The 21582-nt window shown below is 48.9% G+C and overlaps 1 protein-coding gene across 1 annotated transcript in view; it reads right to left on the reverse strand.

Annotated features, from left to right (window-relative positions):
- Col23a1 (collagen type XXIII alpha 1 chain) overlaps positions 1-20563 on the reverse strand; it is a 346534-nt gene extending 325971 nt beyond the window's left edge. The window contains exon 1 of the mRNA XM_045152308.1: positions 20267-20563. Within this exon, the coding sequence (XP_045008243.1) occupies positions 20267-20563 (297 nt within the window). The remainder of the gene's footprint in view (positions 1-20266) is intronic.
- Positions 20564-21582: the final 1019 nt, after the last annotated feature.

Raw genomic sequence — 21582 nt, forward strand, 5'->3', positions numbered from 1 at the left:
CCTCCTGTCCTGGCTAAATGGGGACTGCTTGAACAAGACTCCGGAACTCTTTCCTGTCTGCCTATACTCCAGTAAACAACCTCCAACTCATGTTCAGGCAAACAACACTAATTTAACTCAATGGGTCACCAAATAAATAAGTAAATAAAATTAAAAAAAAAAAAAAACAAAGAATGAGAGTAGATAGAATTAGTTGGAAAGAAGGCATCTAGTGGGAGGGAGAGAAAAAGGGGTAAAGGGGGTGAATATGGTCAAAATATGTTATATGCATGTGTGAAATTGTCAGAATTGTCTGTCACTGTCTTTGCAGATGCTGTAGCAGCCTTCCAGTTCAAGCCAGTTCACGTGTGCAAGATGCTCTATCGCCCTGTATCAGTGCTAGACAGGATGGAGAGCCCAATTTCCTTTGTAAACAAAAGCCTGCAGGGCTGAGGACAATGGTCTTTTAACAGACAGTTGTGGGGCTCTCTGCACTGATAGGGAGCACAGAGACTTTAAAGCTGGCTCCTCTCTTCTCAAAGTAAGCGACCACAGGGGACTGGGGAGGACAGAAGCATCCCTTAAGGCTACTGCGTGGAACCCAAGTTCCTGAGATCAGTTTTGGTTGTCACTTATTCCATCTCCCTTTGTGCCTTTGCCCCGCAGGAGCGTGAAGAATGGGCAGCTGGGTCCGTGCGGTCCTCCCCTCCCCCAGCTCCAAGCCACTCACTGGCCATGGGTTTGCACCATGGCGACTCTGAACTCCACATGAGATGTTTGAATTGGAAACCCAACACCACCATCTTTACGCTTGAAATAAAAAATTCTAAGAGAATGGCCATTTGTGTCTAGGTTTGTGAAAGTGATTTAAAAAGCCGTGACTCTTGTGCATGGGGTGGCTGCGTGCGGCAGCGTCTGCACTGCACACCACGTGGCCCTGCTCTGCATATGCAAACAAGTCCTTCTTCGAAGTCCACTTAGGAGGAGCTCCTGAGACCAGACAGGGGCTTTGGGAGCATTCCCATCCAGAAGCCCCAAGAAGGAGAATGGAGCCAGCGACAGCAAGCATTCGTAGGGGGGAAAAAAAAGAAGGAGGAGGAGGAGGAGGAGAAGGAGGAGGAGGAGGAGGAGGAGAAGAAGAAGCAGGAAAAATCGTGATTTTCCAGACCCTGATTAGTTAATAGATTGGCTAATGACCAGTTGGACTACTAGCTGAATGATCACAGCCTCAGATGGTTTTGATTGGATGAAATACAGATCACCATACAAGAAAACAACATACAGGAAAAGAAGAAAAGGACTGAGCTGGGTGTGGCCTGTGGTTTAGGTTCCCCTTACTCAGGAGGCAGAAGCAGGAGAATTATTTGAGCCTAGGAGGTCCAGGCCAGTCTAGTCATAAGACCACCAGACTAGGTCACACCAAAAGACATGCTACAAAATACCTGCCCAGTATGTTTCAAAACCGGGTCATAAAAAACAAGGAAGGTTGAGGAGCTGCCATGCATCAAAGGAAATATGACAAGAAAATATAATATGGGGTCCTGCAGAAAATTCTGGATCAAGAGAAGAATGTAAGAGGGAAGAAGCTAGTTAAATCTGATTAAAATCTACCAGTACAAAAAATGGTTAGCAGAGTTGCAACGTCACCACTAAGAAAGAGCTTGCTTATTAAATGTATGTGTGTATATATATGTGTGTGTGTATGTGTATGTGTATATGTATATGTATATGTGTATGTATATGTATATGTATATGTATATGTATATGTATATGTATATGTATATGTATATGTATATATTTGCAAGCACAGAGAGTAGAAAGAGGGAGAGAGACAGCAGAAAACAGGCATACCAGGACCTCTTGCCACTGCAAACAAAGTCCAGATGCATGCACCACTTTGTGCGTCTGGCTTTACATGGGTACTGGGGAATCCAACCAGGGCCATTGTGCTTTGCAAGCAAGCGCATTTAACTGCTGAGCACCTTCCCAGCCCAGCTTTCTTCCTCTTTTCCTTCTCCCTCTTTCTTCCTCCCTTCCTTCTCCCTCTCTCTCCTCTTTTTCCCCCTTTCTCTCCCTCCTCCTCTTCTTCCTCCTCCTTCTTCTCTTATTATTATTATTAGTAGTAGTAGTAGTTTTTCAAGGTAGAGTATTGACCTGGAATTCACTCTGTAGTATCAGGGTGGCCTCAAACTCACAGTCAACATGCCTGGCTATTTAAAAAATAGTTTTGGATTTATTTGAAAAGACAGAGACAGGGAGAGAAGCATACAGAGAGAAAGAGCATATGGGTACACCAGGGCTTCCTCACACTGTAAATGAGCACTAGATGTATGCACTCCTTTGTGCATCTGCTTTTATGTAAGTACTTGGGAATTGAAACTGGACTGGCAGGCATTACAACAAGTGCATCTAACCACTGGGCCATCTCTCCAGCCCAGCCATCTTATTTTTTTTAATATTTATTTATCTTAGAGACAGAGGAAGAGAGAGAGGAGAGTAGCTCTATATTGTTTTTTAAATGTATTTTATTTATTTATTTATTTTTATTTGCGTGCAAGCAAGAGAGAGACAGAGAGAGAGAGAGAGAGAGAATGGGCACATCAGGGCCTCCAGCCACTGTAAACGAACTCCAGACACATGCACCACCTTGTGCATCAGTCTTATATGGGTCCTGGAGAATTGAACTGGGATCTTTTGACTTGGCAGGCAACTGCCTTAACCGCTAAGCTATCTCTTCAGCCAGTACTTTGTTGTTTTTTTAGAACTGATTTATTTATGTTTGTCTACTTTTGCAGTACTAGGGATTGAACCCAACTTTCAGACAAGATAAGGTGATGACAGTGCATGTGGAATCTGAATAATCCCCACAAGCACTGGTGTTCCCAACTGCTGGTGCCATTTTGGGATAGCATGAGACCTTTGGGAGGTGGGACTGAACATGCAGACACAAGTCACTAAGGGTCCAGCTTCTGAAGGTTATTATACACAGCCTGCATCTCCATTCCCATGTGCCAGTCTGCAGTGATGTGGGGGAGCCTGCATCACTCTCCTGCAGCTGTGCCCTCACAACTATGGCACAGTGTAATCTAACCTCTGAAACCAGGAATCAAGATATGTCTTTCCTCTCTGGTTATATTGGTCATAGTGAATCCACAGTAACTAAAACAGGTGACAATGACTCACTTTACCCTCCTCCATGAAACGACATCAAATACTACAGAGAGAACATGAGATGCACACACAGGGAGGACTACGGAGCAGTATACAGGAAGGAGAGAGCCCTATTCTCACCAGACCAATCCCATAATGCACTCTCAAAAACTCCCAGAAAAGCCCAGCCTTAGTGATAGAGAACAACCCACCCTTGGGACTGGAGCAATGGCTCAGTGGTTAACAGTGCTTTCTTGCAATGTCTAAAGGCCTGGGTTTGATTCCCCAATACCCACATAAAGCCAAATGCACAAAGATGCATCTGGAATTAATTTGCAGCAGCTGGAGGCCCTGGCCTGTCCATTCTCTGTGTCTCTCTTCTCTCTGTTGCTCTTTGCTTGCAAGTAAGTAAATTAAAATATTTTTTTAAATAGCTGGAAGCCCTATTGCACCCATTCTCTCTCTCTTTTTCTCTCTCTCTCTTCCTCTTTCTCCCTCTTTCAAATAAATAAAAATAAAATATTTTTATTTATTTAAAAAAAAATTTTTAAAGCGAGAATAATTAACCTTAGATTAGACAGTGTTCTGAACATATGCAGCCATGATCTTAAGACAACAGCGATGCTGTGTAAATGGCTCCGTGGTTAAAGGTGATTGCTTGCCAAGCCTATTGGCCCTTGTTTAGTTCCCCAGCAACCCCCATAAAAACAGACAAGGGAATTCGTTTGCAGACACAGGATGCCGTGGAGTGTGTGTACGTGCACACAAATGTATCTGTGAATAAATAAATATAAATTAAACATTAAAATAGAACTGAGAAATTCCCATCACCTAGTGGCATAAAACCCATCATACCAGCATGGTGTTTCTCACCTCTTGTGCAGCCAGTCGTGAAAACAGCATGTACAAGGACGTATGGCGCTTGATAATGAGAATGATAATAAACATGGTACGGGTACTGCACCTTTGACGACTATCTCAGAGTGTGCTCCTCGACTTACGCAAAATGTACCGTAAAACCCTGAGCGCTATCCTAGCAGCCTCGCGTCTTTGTGTCCCCTTCTCATGACAGAGGCCGTGCTGAGTGACTTCTCCACATCATGTGGGGTAGGCAAGTGCACACTGAATTCACCTTACTGCTCGGTTCTCAGGCCATAGCTCCTCACAATGCTATGTTTCTAAGTAAGTTAACAACAAAGCTTGTGAGTATTTGTAAAAATAAAAATCCAGCACCTAATAGAAATCAACTACCAGGAAAACAGGGCTCACAACAAGAGAAAAATGAAGGATTTGAAATTCCAGATGCTTGAACCAGCACACAAAGGCCTTTAAACAATTATTATGACTTCTATTATACATTCAAGAAGTTAAATGGAAATACTAAAGACATTACAGAGACCTGAGTCAGAATTCTAGAGGTGAAAATTAACATGTCAGAGATGAAAACTATAGTAGAAGAGACTAATGGCAGATTAATTGCTGAAGAAAAGATTAGCGAACTTGGAGGCAACAACGGAAAGTATCCAAAGTAAACACAGAAGGGACTTTTTTTGAGGCAAACCCAACATGACAGAGCGAGAGCCAGAGAGAGAACTGGCATGCCAGGGCCTCCTGCCACTGCCATCGCCCTCCAGATGTGTGCCCCGCCTCATGTGCACGTGCGACCTTGCACAGGCATCACCTGTGTGTCTGCCTTATGTGGGATCTGGTGAGTGGAATATGGGTCCGTGGGCTTCACAGCCAAGTGCCTTTACTGCTAATCCATCTCTCTAGCCCAGAAAGAACATTTTGACAAGGAAAAAGAGAAGAGAAGCAGTGGACTATGCAGCTTAAAGTGGCTTAGTAACGTGCAAGGGGAGTCTCTGGAGAAGACAGTGTAGAATGGGAAAATGCTTAAAGAGGTAGTGAGCAGAAAGGGTTTCTAATTTAATGAAAACCAAAGACCTACACATTCAAGAACCTCAATGAAACTCAAAACTCAGTAAGTAATAAGACAGCAGGCTATAATCCCAGTACTTGGTAGACCGAAGTAGAAGGATTGCCATGAATTCCAGGCTAGCCTAGGATACACAGTGAGTTTCTGCCCAGCCTGGGCTACAGAGTTAATAATCTGGCTCAAAAAGCAAATAAGCAGGGGTTGGAGAGATAACTTAGTGGTTAAGACACTTGCCTGCAAAGCCAAAGGATCCGGGTGCGATTCCTCAGTACCCATGTAATGCAGATGCACGGCATGATGCATGCCTCTGGAGTTCGCCTGCAGTGGCTGGAGGCCCTGGCATGCCTGTTCTCTCTCTCTCTCTCTCTCTCAAATAAATAAATTAAAAATAAAAAAAAACAGCCACAGACTAATCAATAGTGATAGAAATCAGTGGTCCCTGATGGGAAGACAGAGGATGGATGAAAGAGATGCCCAGGAAGACAAAAGAAGCCTTGAGGGTGGCGGCTGGGCTCCCTCTCTTGCCGTGGCAATGGCTTCAGCGTGCACGCACATATGTCAGAACTGACCCGGTTCTATGATTCCAATGTGAAGTTCAGTGTAGGTCAACTACACATTAAGGAAACAACAATTACTGCTACTAACACACACACACACACACACACACACACACACACCAGGCCACAGCTTTCCCAGCCTGGGATGGGGGTGGAGCATGTGTCGTGGGACCAGAGAGCGTCACACTGAACTCAGATTCCACCTTGGTGCCAGGTGCCAAATCCCCCACAGTGCCATGGCACAGGCAAAATTTGAGAGCAACTAGCCTGCACTGGGCGTTTGGCAGGAGCTGCAGAACTTTTCTGTGAAGGAATGTGGGTTTAATCAGTGACTCCCATTGGCATGCTGAGTGACTCCCTTCCAAACCACATCAGCAAGCATATTTCCTGAAGGGTCTCTGTTCAGTCTCGAAATACATTAGTATGTTTGGAAAGGGTTGGTCTACAAACAAAATGCAGTTCCTCAGTATTTCTTAATTCGTGTTTCTATTCATTATTTTTCAAAGGCACACATCACTTCCCATCGGAACTGCCTTGGAGGATTCCCCATATGGAACTGACAGAAAGAAACCCCTTGGGGGTGGGGGTAGATCGCTTCCATCACAGCTTTTGGCTTGTTGAGGGGACCCTTCAGACATGGTCTTCCCCACAGGTGCCATGTCAGACCCTGAAATCCCCACACCTGAGCTCCCTGCTTCTGACCCTAGCCACCTGCATTCTATCCATTGTGAAAATGTACAGTGTTTCCTTACAAACCAAGCCTGAATTTGATGATGTTAGGGGCCCCGCCGGATTACGTGTTGATATCCTAATCTCTACTACCTCAGGATGTGCCTGCACTTGGAGACAGGGCCTTTAGAGAGATAATTAAGGTCAAATGAAGTGAGGAGACTGGGCCCTAGCTCAACAGGTCTGGTGTTCTAACAAGAGAAGACTGGGACCCAGATGCACAAGAGGAAAGATCACATGTGGATACAGCAAGAAGGTGGCCGTCTGCAAAGCCAAGACAGGCCTCAGAAGAAACCAGCCCTGTCAACACCTTGCTGTCAGCCTTCAGTCTCCGGAGCTATAGAAAATTGGTTTCTGCTATCAAACCACCCAGCCTGTGGCGCTTTGCTATGGCCAACTTGCACACCATTGCACACACAGCCGCATCTCAGCTCCACTCTTCCTTCAGACTGCCTGCCAGACCCCATGGGAGCCGAGAGGGCAGCAGTAAGGCGGCCTCGAGGCCCAGGGAGCAGGCAGGAGTGAAGGGCTGCTTCTCAGCGCCCAGGCCAGCTGTCACTGAGACACACTGGGATGGCGCTAAGGCAACAGTCACCAGACTTGCCTGGGGTGGGGGGCGGATGAGGAGGTAGAACTCAGCACACAGGCAACTGTGGTATTCCACACCATGGCTTCCATGGCTGTGGATCCAACCAGAGGCTTATCGAGACTGTATGATAAGCCGGGCATGGTGACACACACCTTTAATCCCAGCACTCGGGAGGCAGAAGTAGGAGGATCGATGTGAGTTCAAGGCCACCCTGAGACTACATAGTGAATTCCAGGTCAGCCTACCTCAAAAAACAAGAGAGAGGGAGAGGTGTATGATAGAAATGTGATCTGTACTAAACACGGACTTTTGCTCAGTATTCCCTAACAATGCAACATCTATTTGTACAGTTTTTACATTGCAGCAGGGACCAGAAAGCACCTAAAATCACTTAAAGTATAGGAAGGCTTGGAGCTGGAGAGATGCTCAGGGGTTAAAGGCACTTGCTTGCAAAATTGATGGCCCAGGTTCAATTCTCTAGGACCCACATAAAACCAGATGTACAAGGTGGCAATACGTCTGAAGTTCATTTGCAGTGGCAGGAGGCCCTGGCATGCCCATTCTCTCTCATAAATAAATTTTCTTTTAGAAATAAAGTATAGGATTGTGGGGGGGGGGGTACAAATACTAAGTCATTGTATGGAAGGTACTAGAAGTCAGCAGTTTGGTGTCTACAGGGGTTCCTGGAACCAGTCCCCCAAGCCTGTGGAGGAAAGACTATTTTAGGACCCATATTCATTGAACTTGAAACAAAGAGGACCGACACAGAAGAAACCCCAGGAAGACACCGCTGGCCGGGTCAGCCTGGGCCCGCGATCCAGCTGCTGCCATTCAAACCCGCACATGCACCTGAGGCGGCACCTCGTTACAGGAGTGAGAAGACGGGGAGGTGCTGTCCCCAGATCCTCCGCTCTGGTTGTCCCATAGCCGTGGACTTCCAGGATTAGCCCCAGGGGTCAGGGTAATGAGGGGGCTGGGTGCTCTCCTGTGCCGGGTCAGGTCAGACCTTGCCCGGCGAGCACGGCGGCCTCACGGAAGCCCCGTGAAGCAGCATCTCCCTCGCCTCCCCAGCGGAGAAACGCCCCTCGTTCTGTAACAGCCCCCTTGAATATGCACTCAAGTCACCAAATCACACACAAGTGCATCCCCCTGCACACATGTGCCCACGTACACGCGGCCGCACACTCACGCACACAGAAATCATCACGCGCACACGTACATTCACTCACATACACGTGTACTCAGCATCTCGTGTCATGCACGCACATACATGCAGGCATATACTCACTAACACATGTGCATGCACGCCCCCATGCAAGCACAGCTCCACACATTCATGACACACAGACATAGTCACACGCACTCACAGAACACATTCCTCACACATGTTCACACTCCCACGCATACATCCACACTGACATACATCATGTATGCACACTTGCATGCACCTACTGTGGCACCTTCATGCCACAATGCAATCTAATTGCTTTACGATTTGTTTCACAACTCAAAGTGGGAAATAAATTCAGTTTTAGAAATTCACATCACCCATTTGAAAGCACTCTCCGGTCTCTGTCCCAGATTTTCTGGCTTCATTAGGAAAATAAATTTCCTCATTTACAAATGTGAATTGAAGCAGATGTGTGAAGCCTCTAAGTCTCCAGGTTAATCACGAGCACTTGTGGTGTGTGCCATATTGCATAATCACGAAAGCAGGCTATCTTTTTCTTGAAAGCAAACTGAGTAGATGTTGTTATGCCCTTTCACAATGATAAGTACATACAATTATCTTCATGCAGAGTTTGACTTTTATTTTGGTCATAATATAATTTTTTAATTAAACAGGGAAATCTCACTCTGCTTAAATGAGAAAGCAAAGATGTTGGGTCTGTGAGGTGAACTCTGTGTGCCTTAATAGCCAAGGCACATTTCCATGCCTGTTGGCTCATAGCCCAAGTGTATGTTAAGATCTTTTCTGCATCTGCACCGCTTTAATGGGATAGCAGACTCCCAGTGTTAAGAGTTATTTACTTTTCTGATTTTGTTTTTGGCATTTTGAATACAAGTTTCACAGTAGCCCAGGCTGGCCTCGAACTTTTGATCCTCCTGCCTCCGTGCACCACCATGCCCAGATAAAGGTTCTTGAGGTCAATCATTTAACCCTAGGATTCCTCTCCAGTTGGCCACTAGATGCAGCCATGCCTTCTGGCTTCAGTAGAGAAAGCATTCTAAGAGGAACAGCCATTTTCAGAACTTGCATCCCCTTGCCACGCCCACGGAAACCACCTGGGGCAAGTGCCATCACTGTGCTTCCCAGATGAGCAAACGAAGGTTTGGAAAAAACAAGGCAGCTACACAGTCATGCATGTGGGACATGGTAGAACTAGGATGCGAACCTGGCTCTGCTTAAAGCTAATGTCTTCCTTGTCACCACACATCCATCACTTACAGATGTCCGCATGGCCGTCCACACATCCAGAGCAAGCAAATCATCTGCTGCCCCATGCTGTTGGCTGATTCCGGGATCCGCTGGGGGAGGCTGTGGCCAAAGTTTAGGGTTACCTAGGGGTCTTGCTTATGGTGTTCAGACGTCACCATCACCAGGGCCTGTCACTGCTCACGACTCCTTTCTCACAAAAGGGAGGAAGTGGTAGTCTTGGGAGACTAGTAAGACACTGAGGGACACACATACAAATCCATCAGCCCAGGTTGGGCATAAAAAAGGCATTCGGGACTCAGGATGAACCTTGGTGGTAGAGAAATTGCTCACAATGCATCGTCTTAGGTTCCATCCCCAACAGTGGAAGGAGGTTGGAGGGGGCAGGTCTCCCAGTAGTTTTCCCAATAGTCTCTAGGCATACACCAACATGGCAGTCTTTAAAACCTATTTTTCCCGCAGTGATTTGTGCTAGATCCTGAAATATGTTTCTGGCTATGACAACGGGATGTTTTGTGAGTGCCCGTGTCAACAGTTAACGATTACTCCTAACTCTCCACATGGAGGAGAGAGAAGGGGACAAACAAGAACTGGAGGTTGAGTGTGGCCTCTGGAGAACTCCCCCAAATTGAGTTAACTTCCTTTGCACAGACAGAAGTCACACCATGGACCGGGCCCAGTGCCTGCCCCTGCCGCAAGCCGCTCAGAAGGGACTTTTCTATAACCACCAAAGCAGCCCGACTCTGGCAAGAAACCCTTCGCTTCTCCACATCTTATGTTAAAGCTCTCCTTTTGCTTTCAGCAGGATTGAGTACCACAAGAAGATAAACTGAGTCAGCTGTGCACATCAGAAAGCTTTGAATAAGACGTCACATTGCAGCAGCAGCTTCAGCAAGCCGCAACGGGAGACACAAGAGTCAGGGGCAACGGGATGCCCTGAATCTGGGATGTGTCTCAGTGTTACAGTGTTTTCCCAGCATTCACAAAGCCCTGTTTTTGATCCCCAACCCACAACAGTATCTGTCACCCTAGTAGAGACACTTAAGCAAAAAGAACTGGATTCCAAGCCAGCCTGGGCTACCTAATGAGGGCCTGTCTAAAAAAAAGGTGGGGCGGAGGGTGCTAGAGAAATTGAGCGGTTAGGGTGCTTACCTGTGAAGCCTAAGGACTCGGGTTCAATTTCCCAGTACCCAGGTAAGCCAGATGTGGCATATGGTGGCACATGTGTCTGGAATTCATTTGCAGTGACTAGAGGCCCTGGCACACCCATTCATTCTCTTTCTAATAAATAAGTAAATAAAATATTTTTAAAAACATTTCAAGGGATGGAGAGATGGCTTAGTGGTTAAGGTGCTTGCCTGTGAAGCCAGAGGGCCCATGGTTCAACTCTCCAGGTCCCATGTAAGCCAGACACACAAGCATGCAAGGTCGTATATTCGCATAAGGAAGCATCTGGAGTTTGACCACAGTGACTGGAGGCCCTGGTGCACCAATTCTCTCTCTCATAAAACCATTTTTTAAAAAATTTAAAAAGCCATAAAGACATCCTTCCTCATCCAGCTTTCTAGTTGCTCTACATCCCAATGAACAGTAGAGTAAGGAGCCTTCCCTAAAACCCCAAAACCACAGCCCGCGGCATCGCCTGTGCTGGTAGCGTGGAGGCCTAAGCACCATGTTGAAAGTTTGATGCAGATTTTCTGGGAACTGTGCAGTCATTAAACGTGCCCACAAAGATCACACCTCAGCTTAAAAAAAAAATGTTTTTTGAGGGAAAGCATAAAAGCAAGAATTCAATGTCAGAAGCCTCATGGTTAAAATCAGTTGCTTGTCACTCTGTCCATGGACCAGGATGGTAAGGAATTATGCAAACAAACAGCCCTGGTGTTTGGGAGGGAGATGGGATTATCGCTATCAGAAACAATGACTGTGTTAATCAAGATCCATTTGGAGCCAGGTATAGAGACACATCTGTAAATCCAACACTTGAGAGGCAGAGGCAGGGGTTTAAGAGTTCAAGGCCAGACTGGGCTATATAATGAGATTCTGTTTCAAAAACTCCAATGGCTGGGTTGGAGAGACTGCTCAGTGCTTAAAACACTTTCTGCAAAGCCTCAATGATTCGATTCTCCAGTATCCACATAAAGCCAGATGCACCAAGTGGTACATGTGTCTGGAGTTTGGTTGCAGTAGCAGGACACAGAGAGAGAGAGAGAGAGGAAGAGAAAAAGGAATACCAATATCTTTTTCAAGGGACCCCAGTGACCTAATTTCCTTTCATAAAGCCCCACCCCTTTAAGGTGCTGCAGTTATTTTATTGTTGCTGGGACAAAACACTGATCAAAAGCAGCTGATGGGAGGGAAGGATTTATTTTGACTTACAGTCTCAAGGGGCAGCTTCATGATGGCAGGGGAAAGCATGGCATGAGCAGAGGCTGGACTTCACCTCTGCCACAGCAGGTGGAAAACAGCAGCAGGAGAGTGAGCTGAACTCTGGCAAGGGGGAGCTGGCTAGACCTTCCCTAAACCCACCCCCAACAACACACCTCCTCCAGCAGTTACCAAATTGCCATCAGTTGAGGACCAAGCATTCAGATCACATGAGTTTATGGGGGTCATGTGATTCAAACCAGCACATGTTGGCCTTTGGGGAACATTCAAGGTCTAAACTGTAACATGCTCCGTCCCACAGGTAGGATGGCCTGTCTTCCCCAAGAACACTATTGGTTAACTTAGTTTGATTCCTGTAATGTTCCTCTTATCCATTTCCATTTGCCCCCCTCATTCCTCAGCTGCAAATCTGTTTCCCTATGCTGACTTCGAGTTGAGCCCAATTTCTACAAAATCCCATTACAGCAGCCTCTATACCGAACAACAATGGCCCTGAAGAGAGCTGATCTTGCTTCCCTTTTTCTTTTTCTTTTTTTTTTTTTGTGGGTTTTCGAGGTAGGGTCTCACTCTAGCTCAGGCTGACATGGAACTCACTATGTAGTCTCAGTGTGCCCTGGAACTCACGGTGATCCTCCTACCTCTGCTCCCAAGTGCTGGGATTAAAGGTGTGCGCCACCATGCTTGAGGAGCCTCTTCTGTTCGCTGCAGTGAAGCGTCCCTGACCCAGCAGATGGGAGTGGTGGGGGGGTGTCAGCAGAGCCCTAGCTAACTGTAACCCAAGCACTTAAGCTGCTGCCATAGTCTGGGTACAGTTTGTCTCTCAAGGGTTTATTGTTAGAAGCATGGTCCCATATATGGCTATATCAAAAGATGACGGGACCTTTAAGAGGTGGAGCCTAGTATGAAGTCTTTAAGTCACTGGAAATGGTGTCCTTCGAAAGCACTGCACTATCTCACCAGAGCTCTTAGTTCTTGTCTCACCTTCCTGGCCAGGCTCCTGCTACAGTCACGCCAGCTGTCATGGTGTGATGTAGCCAAGGGACCCTCACCAGAGCTAGCATCATGGTGTTTGGTCTTTTCACCTCCAGAACTATGAGCTCAATAAACCCTTTCTTTCTTTCTTTCTTTCTTTCTTTCTTTCTTTCTTTCTTTCTTTCTTTCTTTCTTTCTTTCTTCCTTCCTTCCTTCCTTCCTTCCTTCCTTCCTTCCTTCCTTCTCTTTCTTTCCTTTTGGTTTTTCAAGGTAGGTTCTCGCTCTAATCCAGGCTGAACTGGAATTCACTATGTAGTCTCAGGGTGGCCTTGAGCTCATGGAGATCCTCCTACCTACCTCTGCCAAGTGCTGGGATTAAAGCATATGCCACCATGCCCGGAAAACCTTTTCTTTTTATAGAAGACCAAGCCTCGGGTATTCTCTTACGCTAACAGAAAACAGTAATCAGAATACTGTGATTTCATAAGCATGCTTCCAATGGGCTTCAACTAGGCTCCACCTGTTAAAGGTCCACACCACCTCCCAACACTGCCACCCTGGGAACTTAGCTTCCAATACGTGGACTCTTGGGGACGTATTCGGAGTATACCCAAACCCGAGACTGACTCTGACTTTCCTCTGCTCTATCTCACTTGCTTCAGTGCAAGTACAAAGAACACGCTTTCACCAGAAAGAACTGAAACCCATGATGGGATGTAAACGACAGGTATCTTTATTAAAATGGGCCCCGCAGGACAGTCCCGACAAGCAGATACACTACTGGGGAGGCTTAGACCCTGGGTTTGACAGCAACTTTGCAGCCTGAGAGCGCTCGCAAGTGTGGAGCTTCGGAAACACTCAAGCGGAAGGAGAGCATGGTTGTGAAAATTGCGGCAGGCCAGCACATGACGGCTGGGCACACTGTCCTCCCCTGGGGCAACGGCGGGGACATTCTGCAGCACCCAGCTAACACTGCTGGCGGCTCCCAGGTAGCCACCCCATCCTCCTTCCCAACAAAGCCTCAATTCTATTCCGGTGGCAACATGCCCAGCCCAGGGGGATGAACCAAGACTGGCCAAAACCATGGTTGGCAGCCCCATTGACCTCACCGGCAAGCGGGCACAGGGATCACGTGGCCTGTTTGGTTGATGGCTTTAAGGGGATTCTGCTGAAAGGACCTGAGAACACTTTCTGGTTTAAATGCAGCAGAAGACAGAAGACCCTCTCAAGAGGACAGCGCCTGCTCCTGCCTGCTTCCCTGCCCTGGCTATTCTGTCGTGAGACAGATGTTTGACACCACAGCACAGGGCCCTAGGAAAGAAGAAAATGTTAAACGGAGTCCAGCACTCACGTGTGGCCAAGGCCCTGAACTGACGCAGCAGCTGCTGTCTTCCATTATGTGACAGATGAGTGAGGTCATGTTTAAGTGACCACACTCAGTCATTTCATTACCTACCATCACAAGTATATTGACTATTGGGCATGGTGATGCACTCCTGTAATCTCAGTACTTAGAAAACTGAGGCAGAAGGATTACTACAAGTTTGAAGTCAGCCTGGACTATATAGTGAATTCAAAGCCAGTCTGGACTAGATAGTAAGACCATGTCTCAAAAAAAAAAAAAATAAGCATATTGACTGCAAGGCATGATGGGGCACACCTATAATGCTGGCACTCAGGAGGCTAAGTAGGAAGAAGGATAGCCACAAATTTGAGGTCCTGTCTCAAAAACAACAATCCAAAAAGTGTTTTTAGGGTTGGAGAGGTGGCTTAGCAGTTAAGTGCTTGACTGTGAAGCCTAAGGACCCCGGTTTGAGGCTTGATTCCACAGGACCCCCATAAGCCAGACGCACAAGGTGGCGCATGCATCTAGACTTCATTTGCAGTGGCTGGAGGCCCTGGTGCACCCATTCTCTCTCTCTCTCTCTCTCTCTTTCTCTGTCTGTTGCTCTCAAATAAATAAATAAAAATAAAAATAAATTTTTTAAAAGTGCTTTTAGGGCTGGAAAGATAGTTAAGTGGTTAAAGGTGCTTGCTTGCAAAGCCTGAAGGCCTGGGTTGGATTTTGCAGTACCCATGTAAAGCCAGCTGCACAAAGTGGTGCATGCACCTGGAGCTTATTTGCAGTGGCAGGAGGCCCTGGTGTGCTTCTTCTCTCCCTCTCCCTCCCTCACTCTCCCTTTCTCTGTCTCCTTCTCTCTCAAGTAAATAAATAAAAATATTATCTTATTTAGAGTGTATTTACGGGGCTGGGGAAATGGCTTTGTGGTTAAGGCGCTTGCCTGTGAAGCCTAAGAACCCAGGTTTGATTCCCCAAGACCCATAAGCCAGATGCGCAAGGTGGCACATGCATCTGGAGTTCATTGTCAGTGGGTAGAGGTCGTGGCATGCCCATTCCCTCTCTCTCTCTTTCTATCTATCTATCTGCCTCTTTTCCTCTCTCTCTCTTTCTCTATTTGCCTCTTTCTCTCTCTCTCAAATAAGTAAAACAACAACAACAAAAAAATGAAATTACCTAGGGCTAGAGAGATGGCTTGGTGATTAAGCTCTTGCCTGTGAAGGCTAAGAACCCCGTTCGAGGCTCAATTCCTCAGGACCCACGTTAGCCAGATGCACAAGAGGGCACATGCGTCTGGAGTTGGTTTGCAGTGGCTGGAGGCCCTGGTGCACCCATTCTCTCTCTTTCTCTCTCTGCCTCTTTCTCTCTCTCTGTCTGTGGCTCTCAAATAAACAAACAAACAACAAAAAAAAGAAATTACCTAATTTTTTTAAAGTGCATTTACTGACTGCACTGGCCTGACCTATTTTCCATTACTATAATTGTTAGAAGCAGGTTACTTTACACAGCTGATAGTTTTGGAGACTGAAAGGGCAAGATCAGGCCTCTGGTGAGGACTCAGTAGCAGATGTCATGATGGTAGGGAGGGCAGAGGACAGGGTGGTGAGGGGACAGGAGAGTGGGGAGAGAGACTATGAACACCACCGTCAGGAAACCAGAACAGGACTGGGGTCCCACAGTCCCTTCCATGGACCCAAGACTTCAACTAGACTGCACCTCTTAAAAGTCCACACCACCTTCCAATATGCCAAACTGGGAACTTAGCTTCCCATACAGGAATACTACATATTCAAAGGGCACCCTGGTACCACCCGTGACTGTCCTTCCCATCAGCTGACTTGCTTCTTGCTATGCTGCCTTTAGAACCACCATGTGAGTGAGGAGGGGTCCCGGCTCAGGGAGTTGAAGAGGTGGGATGACAGTTTATAAGTTGGGGAACCAGGTCTCCAGCTCCCCTCTGCTGGAGAGAGGCCACGCATCATGCACTCTGCCTAGGTAGGCTCCACTCAGCTTTCAGAGTCTCCAGCTTCAGGAGCCTCAGATCTCTAAAACCAATGTGGAAACATCCAATTCAACACAATTCCAAAAAAAAGAAGAAGAAGAAGAAGAAGAAGAAGTCTCTGAAAGGAATGCCCCAGAGGCGGTGTGTTGTAAACATGCTGCCCTTCCCAACAGCAGCATAAAAAGTTTTAGAGGCAGAGAGGGAAAGTAAGTGTGCCAGGAAGGAATTGGAAGGAAACTTTTTTTCTTTTTTTGGTTTGAGAGCCAGGAAATGTCAAGGAAACAAGTTCAACCCTGATTTATACTCCATCTCCAGGCGTCTTTATTAAAACGGACCCCGTGGAGCAGTCCTGACAAGGAGGCAGAGTCCTGGCGAGGCTGGAAAAGCCACATTAGACTCTGGGTTTGACAGTAACATAACCGATACACATATAGGCTGATTGTAAGGAAGGAAAGCACTAGAATCTTATCCAAGTTTCTGGGCTTTTCTTGTTTCCAAACTGATTGGTCTGGACAACAGAGGGCCAACAGCCAACAATAAATCCATTGTAAGCAGGACGTGGTCTCCTCTGAACATAACTAAACACCGCTCTAATCCTCGCATTACATTTTTTGACTGCAGCATGAAAGTTATGCATTTTAAAGTCTAAACTTCTGCAACTGTAGCTAGAGGTATAACTGTGGAGGGTTGATTAATTAGGCCCCTACTTAAGGAACTTTCAAAGCAAAATATGAGATGCTTAGTTTTGTATGAATATATTTAGATCATACCAAAGATACTGTCTTTAATAGCTCTTGTTTTGACGTCCTAAAAGCCATTTCTTCTCCTTTGTACCATGGGAAGGGTCTCTCCATGATCAAGAGATAACATGAAAATTCCTTCTGTATCTACATTATCAAGGACATCAGTCAGACCCAGAAAAATTTATGTCACAGTTCTGTTCCCAAGGAAACAGGGAGAGTGGGTCCCTTATAAACAGGAGCTTTTGTTGACGCACATTTTTTTTCCTGACATGAAAATTGTGTGTGGCTGGCAAGGATTTCTTTTCTTTAATTTGGCCACGGTTGCTGTTCTGGAGCCCTGCAGACTAGTTGTCTGGCTAAAGGACAAACAGCAGCGGCAGCGGCACAGACACAAGTTCTGCTCGGAGAGAACTGAGCTGGAAGCATGCTGGGGACAGTGTTCCCTCCCTGAGAGACGCTCGGCTCGATAGTGATTGCCTCTTCCTGCCTATGGTTGGGAAAATTATCTGCACATCTGTTTCAGGCCCATTACGGGTTCCCCATAAAGTGCTGCCACGGAGCTCTCATCCTGACCAAGGAACTCAGGGTCACCAAGATGCACATATTTCTTATTCAGGGGCATTTCATCAGGTAGCAGGAGCTGACTGGTGCCCTGGGACATCAATGACCTGTCACTGGGAACAGGAGTCAGCGGACACCCAAACCAGCAGGCAAGCACCCCTCTGTGGGTACTGGGCCGCCTCGGGGTCTCCAGAAGGTTGAGGTTGGTTTACACTCCAAGTGCAGGTTCCACAGACATGGAGCCAACTCTGCTGAGCTATAGGACACGTGTTGACGAGCACAGAACATTCTCAAAGGAGGTGGGGGGGGCGGTCTCAGGACCTGAAATTTCCCCTTTCCCTCTTTAATCAAGATCAGGGAGGCCAGAAGAGGGTTCCTGGCCAGCCACAGTGACATAGCAAGACCCTGCCTCGAAACAATAACAAAGATGGGGAAGAAGTGAAGGAGGACGAGAAGAAAGGAAGGAAGAAGAGGAGGTAGAAAAAAAGGAGGAAAGAGGCTGAGGAGATGCTTGCACCGCCTGTTGGCCAGGGTTCGATTCCCCAGATGCACAAAGTGGCTCAAGCAAGACCTGGCACGCCAATGCTCTCCCTCCTTCCTCTCTATCTCTCCCCCTCCAATAAATGATGGTTTAAAAAAAAAAGGATGGAAAGAAGAGTCGAAAGGGGGAACCAATGGAAGGAGAGGAAGGAGGCAGAAAGGAGTATGAAGAAGAAGAGGCTGGAGGAAGAAAGACCAGGAAGATGAAGAAGAGGAGGGGAGGAGCAGAAAAAGAGGGGGTGGGGAGGGTTTAGGACTAAAGAATCAGCATTTGGGGGGAGGGGTGTATAGCTCAGTGGCAGAGTGCCTGCTGCCAGAGGCCCTTGATTCTACCCCCTGAAGAACCAGCACTGCCCAGCAGGGGCTGCTTTCCCTGCTCCAGACGCCATCTCCATCAGTGCAGACACAAATTGTGAGCTCCTTGGAAGTGGTCTCATGGGGAATGTTGATTTACTGGATCGTGGCTTGTGGTTTATTTTTTCTTGGTCAGAAGGGCCTCGCATTAGAAAGAACAGCCACCATTGCAGCATTCACAGGTAGAAATCTAACTGGCCCTCCATAAATCAGTTCAACACCCTGGTCTTTAGGGATTTGCCAAGAGATAATGGGTGGCAATTATGAAACCATCACCCAGAGTGGCTGGCCGAGCGCAGGGGAGATTCTGACGTCTGTAGGCACTTTCAAGGGAGAAAATTGGAAATCATCCCAGGAAGTAGTACTTTTGCCCACAACCAAGGAGAACAGATGTAATGCTGCCTTAAGTTAAAGTGACTAAGAAATGGGTGTAAGCGTACAAGGAGGCAGGATCGTCTTCATCCATTCTCTTTGAGATCTCAAATTAACACCCCCTCAGACAAATAGCTCAATGTGTGCATTTTGTGCAACCCAGGACCCTGCATGTGCTAAGCATGCCTCTACCACTGAGCAACACCTGTAACCTCGCAACACCTCAATGGATTAATAAAGATCGGGACAGCTTCGGTAATGGCTGGTAACACGCCTCTCCTCCTCTACCACCAAGCATGGTTCATTTCCCGCTGCACTGGGGGCTCCTCTTGGAATCTGAGGCAGCCACCTTCTCCGGAAGGAAGAGGATGGCTGGCCTGGGGTGGGGCTCAGCTGGCAGAGTGCTGCCCTAGCATATATGGAACCCTGGGTTCAATCCCCAGCACCCGATACGCCCTCTGCGGTGGAGCACACTTGCAACCCCAACACTCTGAAGGAGGATCTGGAGTTCAAAGTCATCTGCAGCTACATAGTGAGTTTGAGACCAGCCTAGGTCACCTGAGACTCAGGCAGGGGACGGGAAGCTCTGGCTGGAGCACCGCGTCTGCCCCGCAGCTTTCTGGAGGGGGCGGCTGCACGAAAGTCAGAAGTTCTAACCATCAGCTTGCACGCGGCAGCGGTGGGGCCCAGGCACACACCGGCGTCTGGTGCCTTTTTTTTTTTTTTTTTCCTGAAATAAGATCTCATTCTGCATTGGACTTGGAATTCACTATGTAGCCCAGGCTGGCTTTGAACTCACAGCAATCCTGGTGCCTCACCCTTCCAAGTGCTCCCTAGGCTTACAGGCGTGAGCTACCACAGCTGGCTAACAAATCTTAACCCTGAGAAATCCCCTCTCTGCGCAGCCACTGAGTTAATGAGGAGTGGGAGTCATTTTCTCTAGTGGTGGAGCCCCTGCTAAGTTAATACCCCCACACACACACCCCAATACTTCTGCATGCAGCCCTAATGAAACCCCATGGGTCACCCAAGAAAAGGACATGCTGCCGTAATAGTAGGAGGGCACTAGTTGGGGACAGAGATTCAGCCCGAGGGGGTGATAAGAGAAATTCGTAAGGGTGAATGTGATCAAATACATTATATACATGTATGCAACTATCCAGAGAGAGAGGGAGAGAGAGACAGAGAGAGAGGGAGGTGTGTCACAAAGTCTCCTAAGACGCCATCACAAATGTGCAGTGGAAATCGCGGTTCCCGTGAACCGGACTAAGCAACTCAGGAGCTGCCCACGGTCCAGAGGCTCCGTCGTCCACTCGAGCAGCCGGGGAGCACCGCACAGCCCGCACCGGGCTGCTTCCCAACTTTCCTGGGCGGCCGGCCGGGGGGGGGGGGGGCTGACCAGAGCCCGCCGGGGGTCCAGGCTGGCCGGCATCGCTGTCCCCGGCGCTCCCCCGCGGCCGGAGCGCACCGCGGCGGTGGATGGAGACCCGCCCAAGCCCACGGTCGCGCCGCACCCTTCCCGGTGCTACTTTCCCTTGGCTGCCAGCTCCCTTCGCCGCCGCTGCATCAGAGCCCCTCCCGGGGTGACCGACTCTCCCGGGGCCCGCGCGCGCCTCACCTCGCGCAGCAGGCGCTCCAGGTGCGGCTCGGCCCAGGCGGCCAGCGCTCCCGACGGCCCCGCGCGCCGCTGCAGCTCGCGCTCCTGCTCGAGCGCCGCCACCCGGCCCCGCAGCGCGGCCGCCTGCGCCCCGAGCAGCAGACAGGCGGCCGCCGAGCCCGCCGACAGCAGCAGGCACAGCGCGCTCACCGCCCGCGCCCCGGCCCAGCTCGCCGCCGGCCCGCCGGGCTTGCGCGCGTCCCCGCCGCCGCCTCCGCCGCCGCCGCCTCCGCCGCCGGCGCGCTCGCCCGGGCTCATCGTCGCGCGTGGGCTCTGCTCGCGGCTCGGCCTCGGGGACTGCAGCGGGTCGCGGCGCGCAACGCCCCCTTCGCCGGCTCCTGCGCAGCGGCCACTTTTGGACAGTTTCCTCTATGCAAATAGACCCTGGCACAGAAGCAGCCGGGACCCACCCAGGGGAGGAGCGGCCCGGCCGGCCGCGCGGAGGGGCGGGGGCCCGGCGAGCCCGAGCGCCCCGCTGACCCCCCGAGACCCTCACCTCGCTGGCGGGGCCCGGGCGCCTCCCCGGCCCGGCCCGGCCCGGCCCCCTCCGCCACCCCCGGGGCCGCCGCGCGCCGCTGTCTTCGGCAGCGTCCGCCCGCTCGCCGGGCGCAATGTCCTAACCTCGGGCATTCATCTCTTGAATCCAAGTTGTAAATCAGACTTGGAAGCCAGGGTCCCGTCCTAGACGGTGGCTGAGCGCCGCCTGGTGGCCAACAGTCACCTCTGCGCATTCACGTCGAGAGACCCCGGGGAGGTGAAGGCAGAAAAATGCCTTTTGGAGTTGGGCACTGAGGCAGGCGGACTGCCATGAGTTCGAGACCAATGTGGGCTACAATGTGAAACCGTGTATTTAAACAAACAAAAAAAAAAAGTCAAGCCGGGCGTGGTGGCGCACGCTTTTAATCCCAGCACTCGGGAGGCAGAGGTAGAAGGATCGCTGCGAGGCCGTCCTGAGGAATACAGAATGAATTCCAGGTCAGCCTGGGCTACAGCGAGACCCTACCTCGCTCCCCCACCACCATTACCACCAAATAAAGAAAGAAAAATGTCGTTTAGAATCTTACTTCTCAGCCGGGCATGGGTGACGCACACCTTTAATGCCAGCACGAAGGAAGCCAGAGGTAGGGGCATCACAGTGGTGTGAGTTCGAAGCCCCCATGAGACTACATAATGAATTTCAGGTCAGCCTGGGCTAGAGTGAGACCCTACCTCGAAAAAGAAAAACAACTTACTTCCCTTACCATTTGTTATGTGGCGGGCATGGGTGCAACAGACAG

This window comes from Jaculus jaculus, chromosome 6, assembly GCF_020740685.1.
Source record: "Jaculus jaculus isolate mJacJac1 chromosome 6, mJacJac1.mat.Y.cur, whole genome shotgun sequence".
Lineage (NCBI taxonomy): Eukaryota > Metazoa > Chordata > Mammalia > Rodentia > Dipodidae > Jaculus > Jaculus jaculus.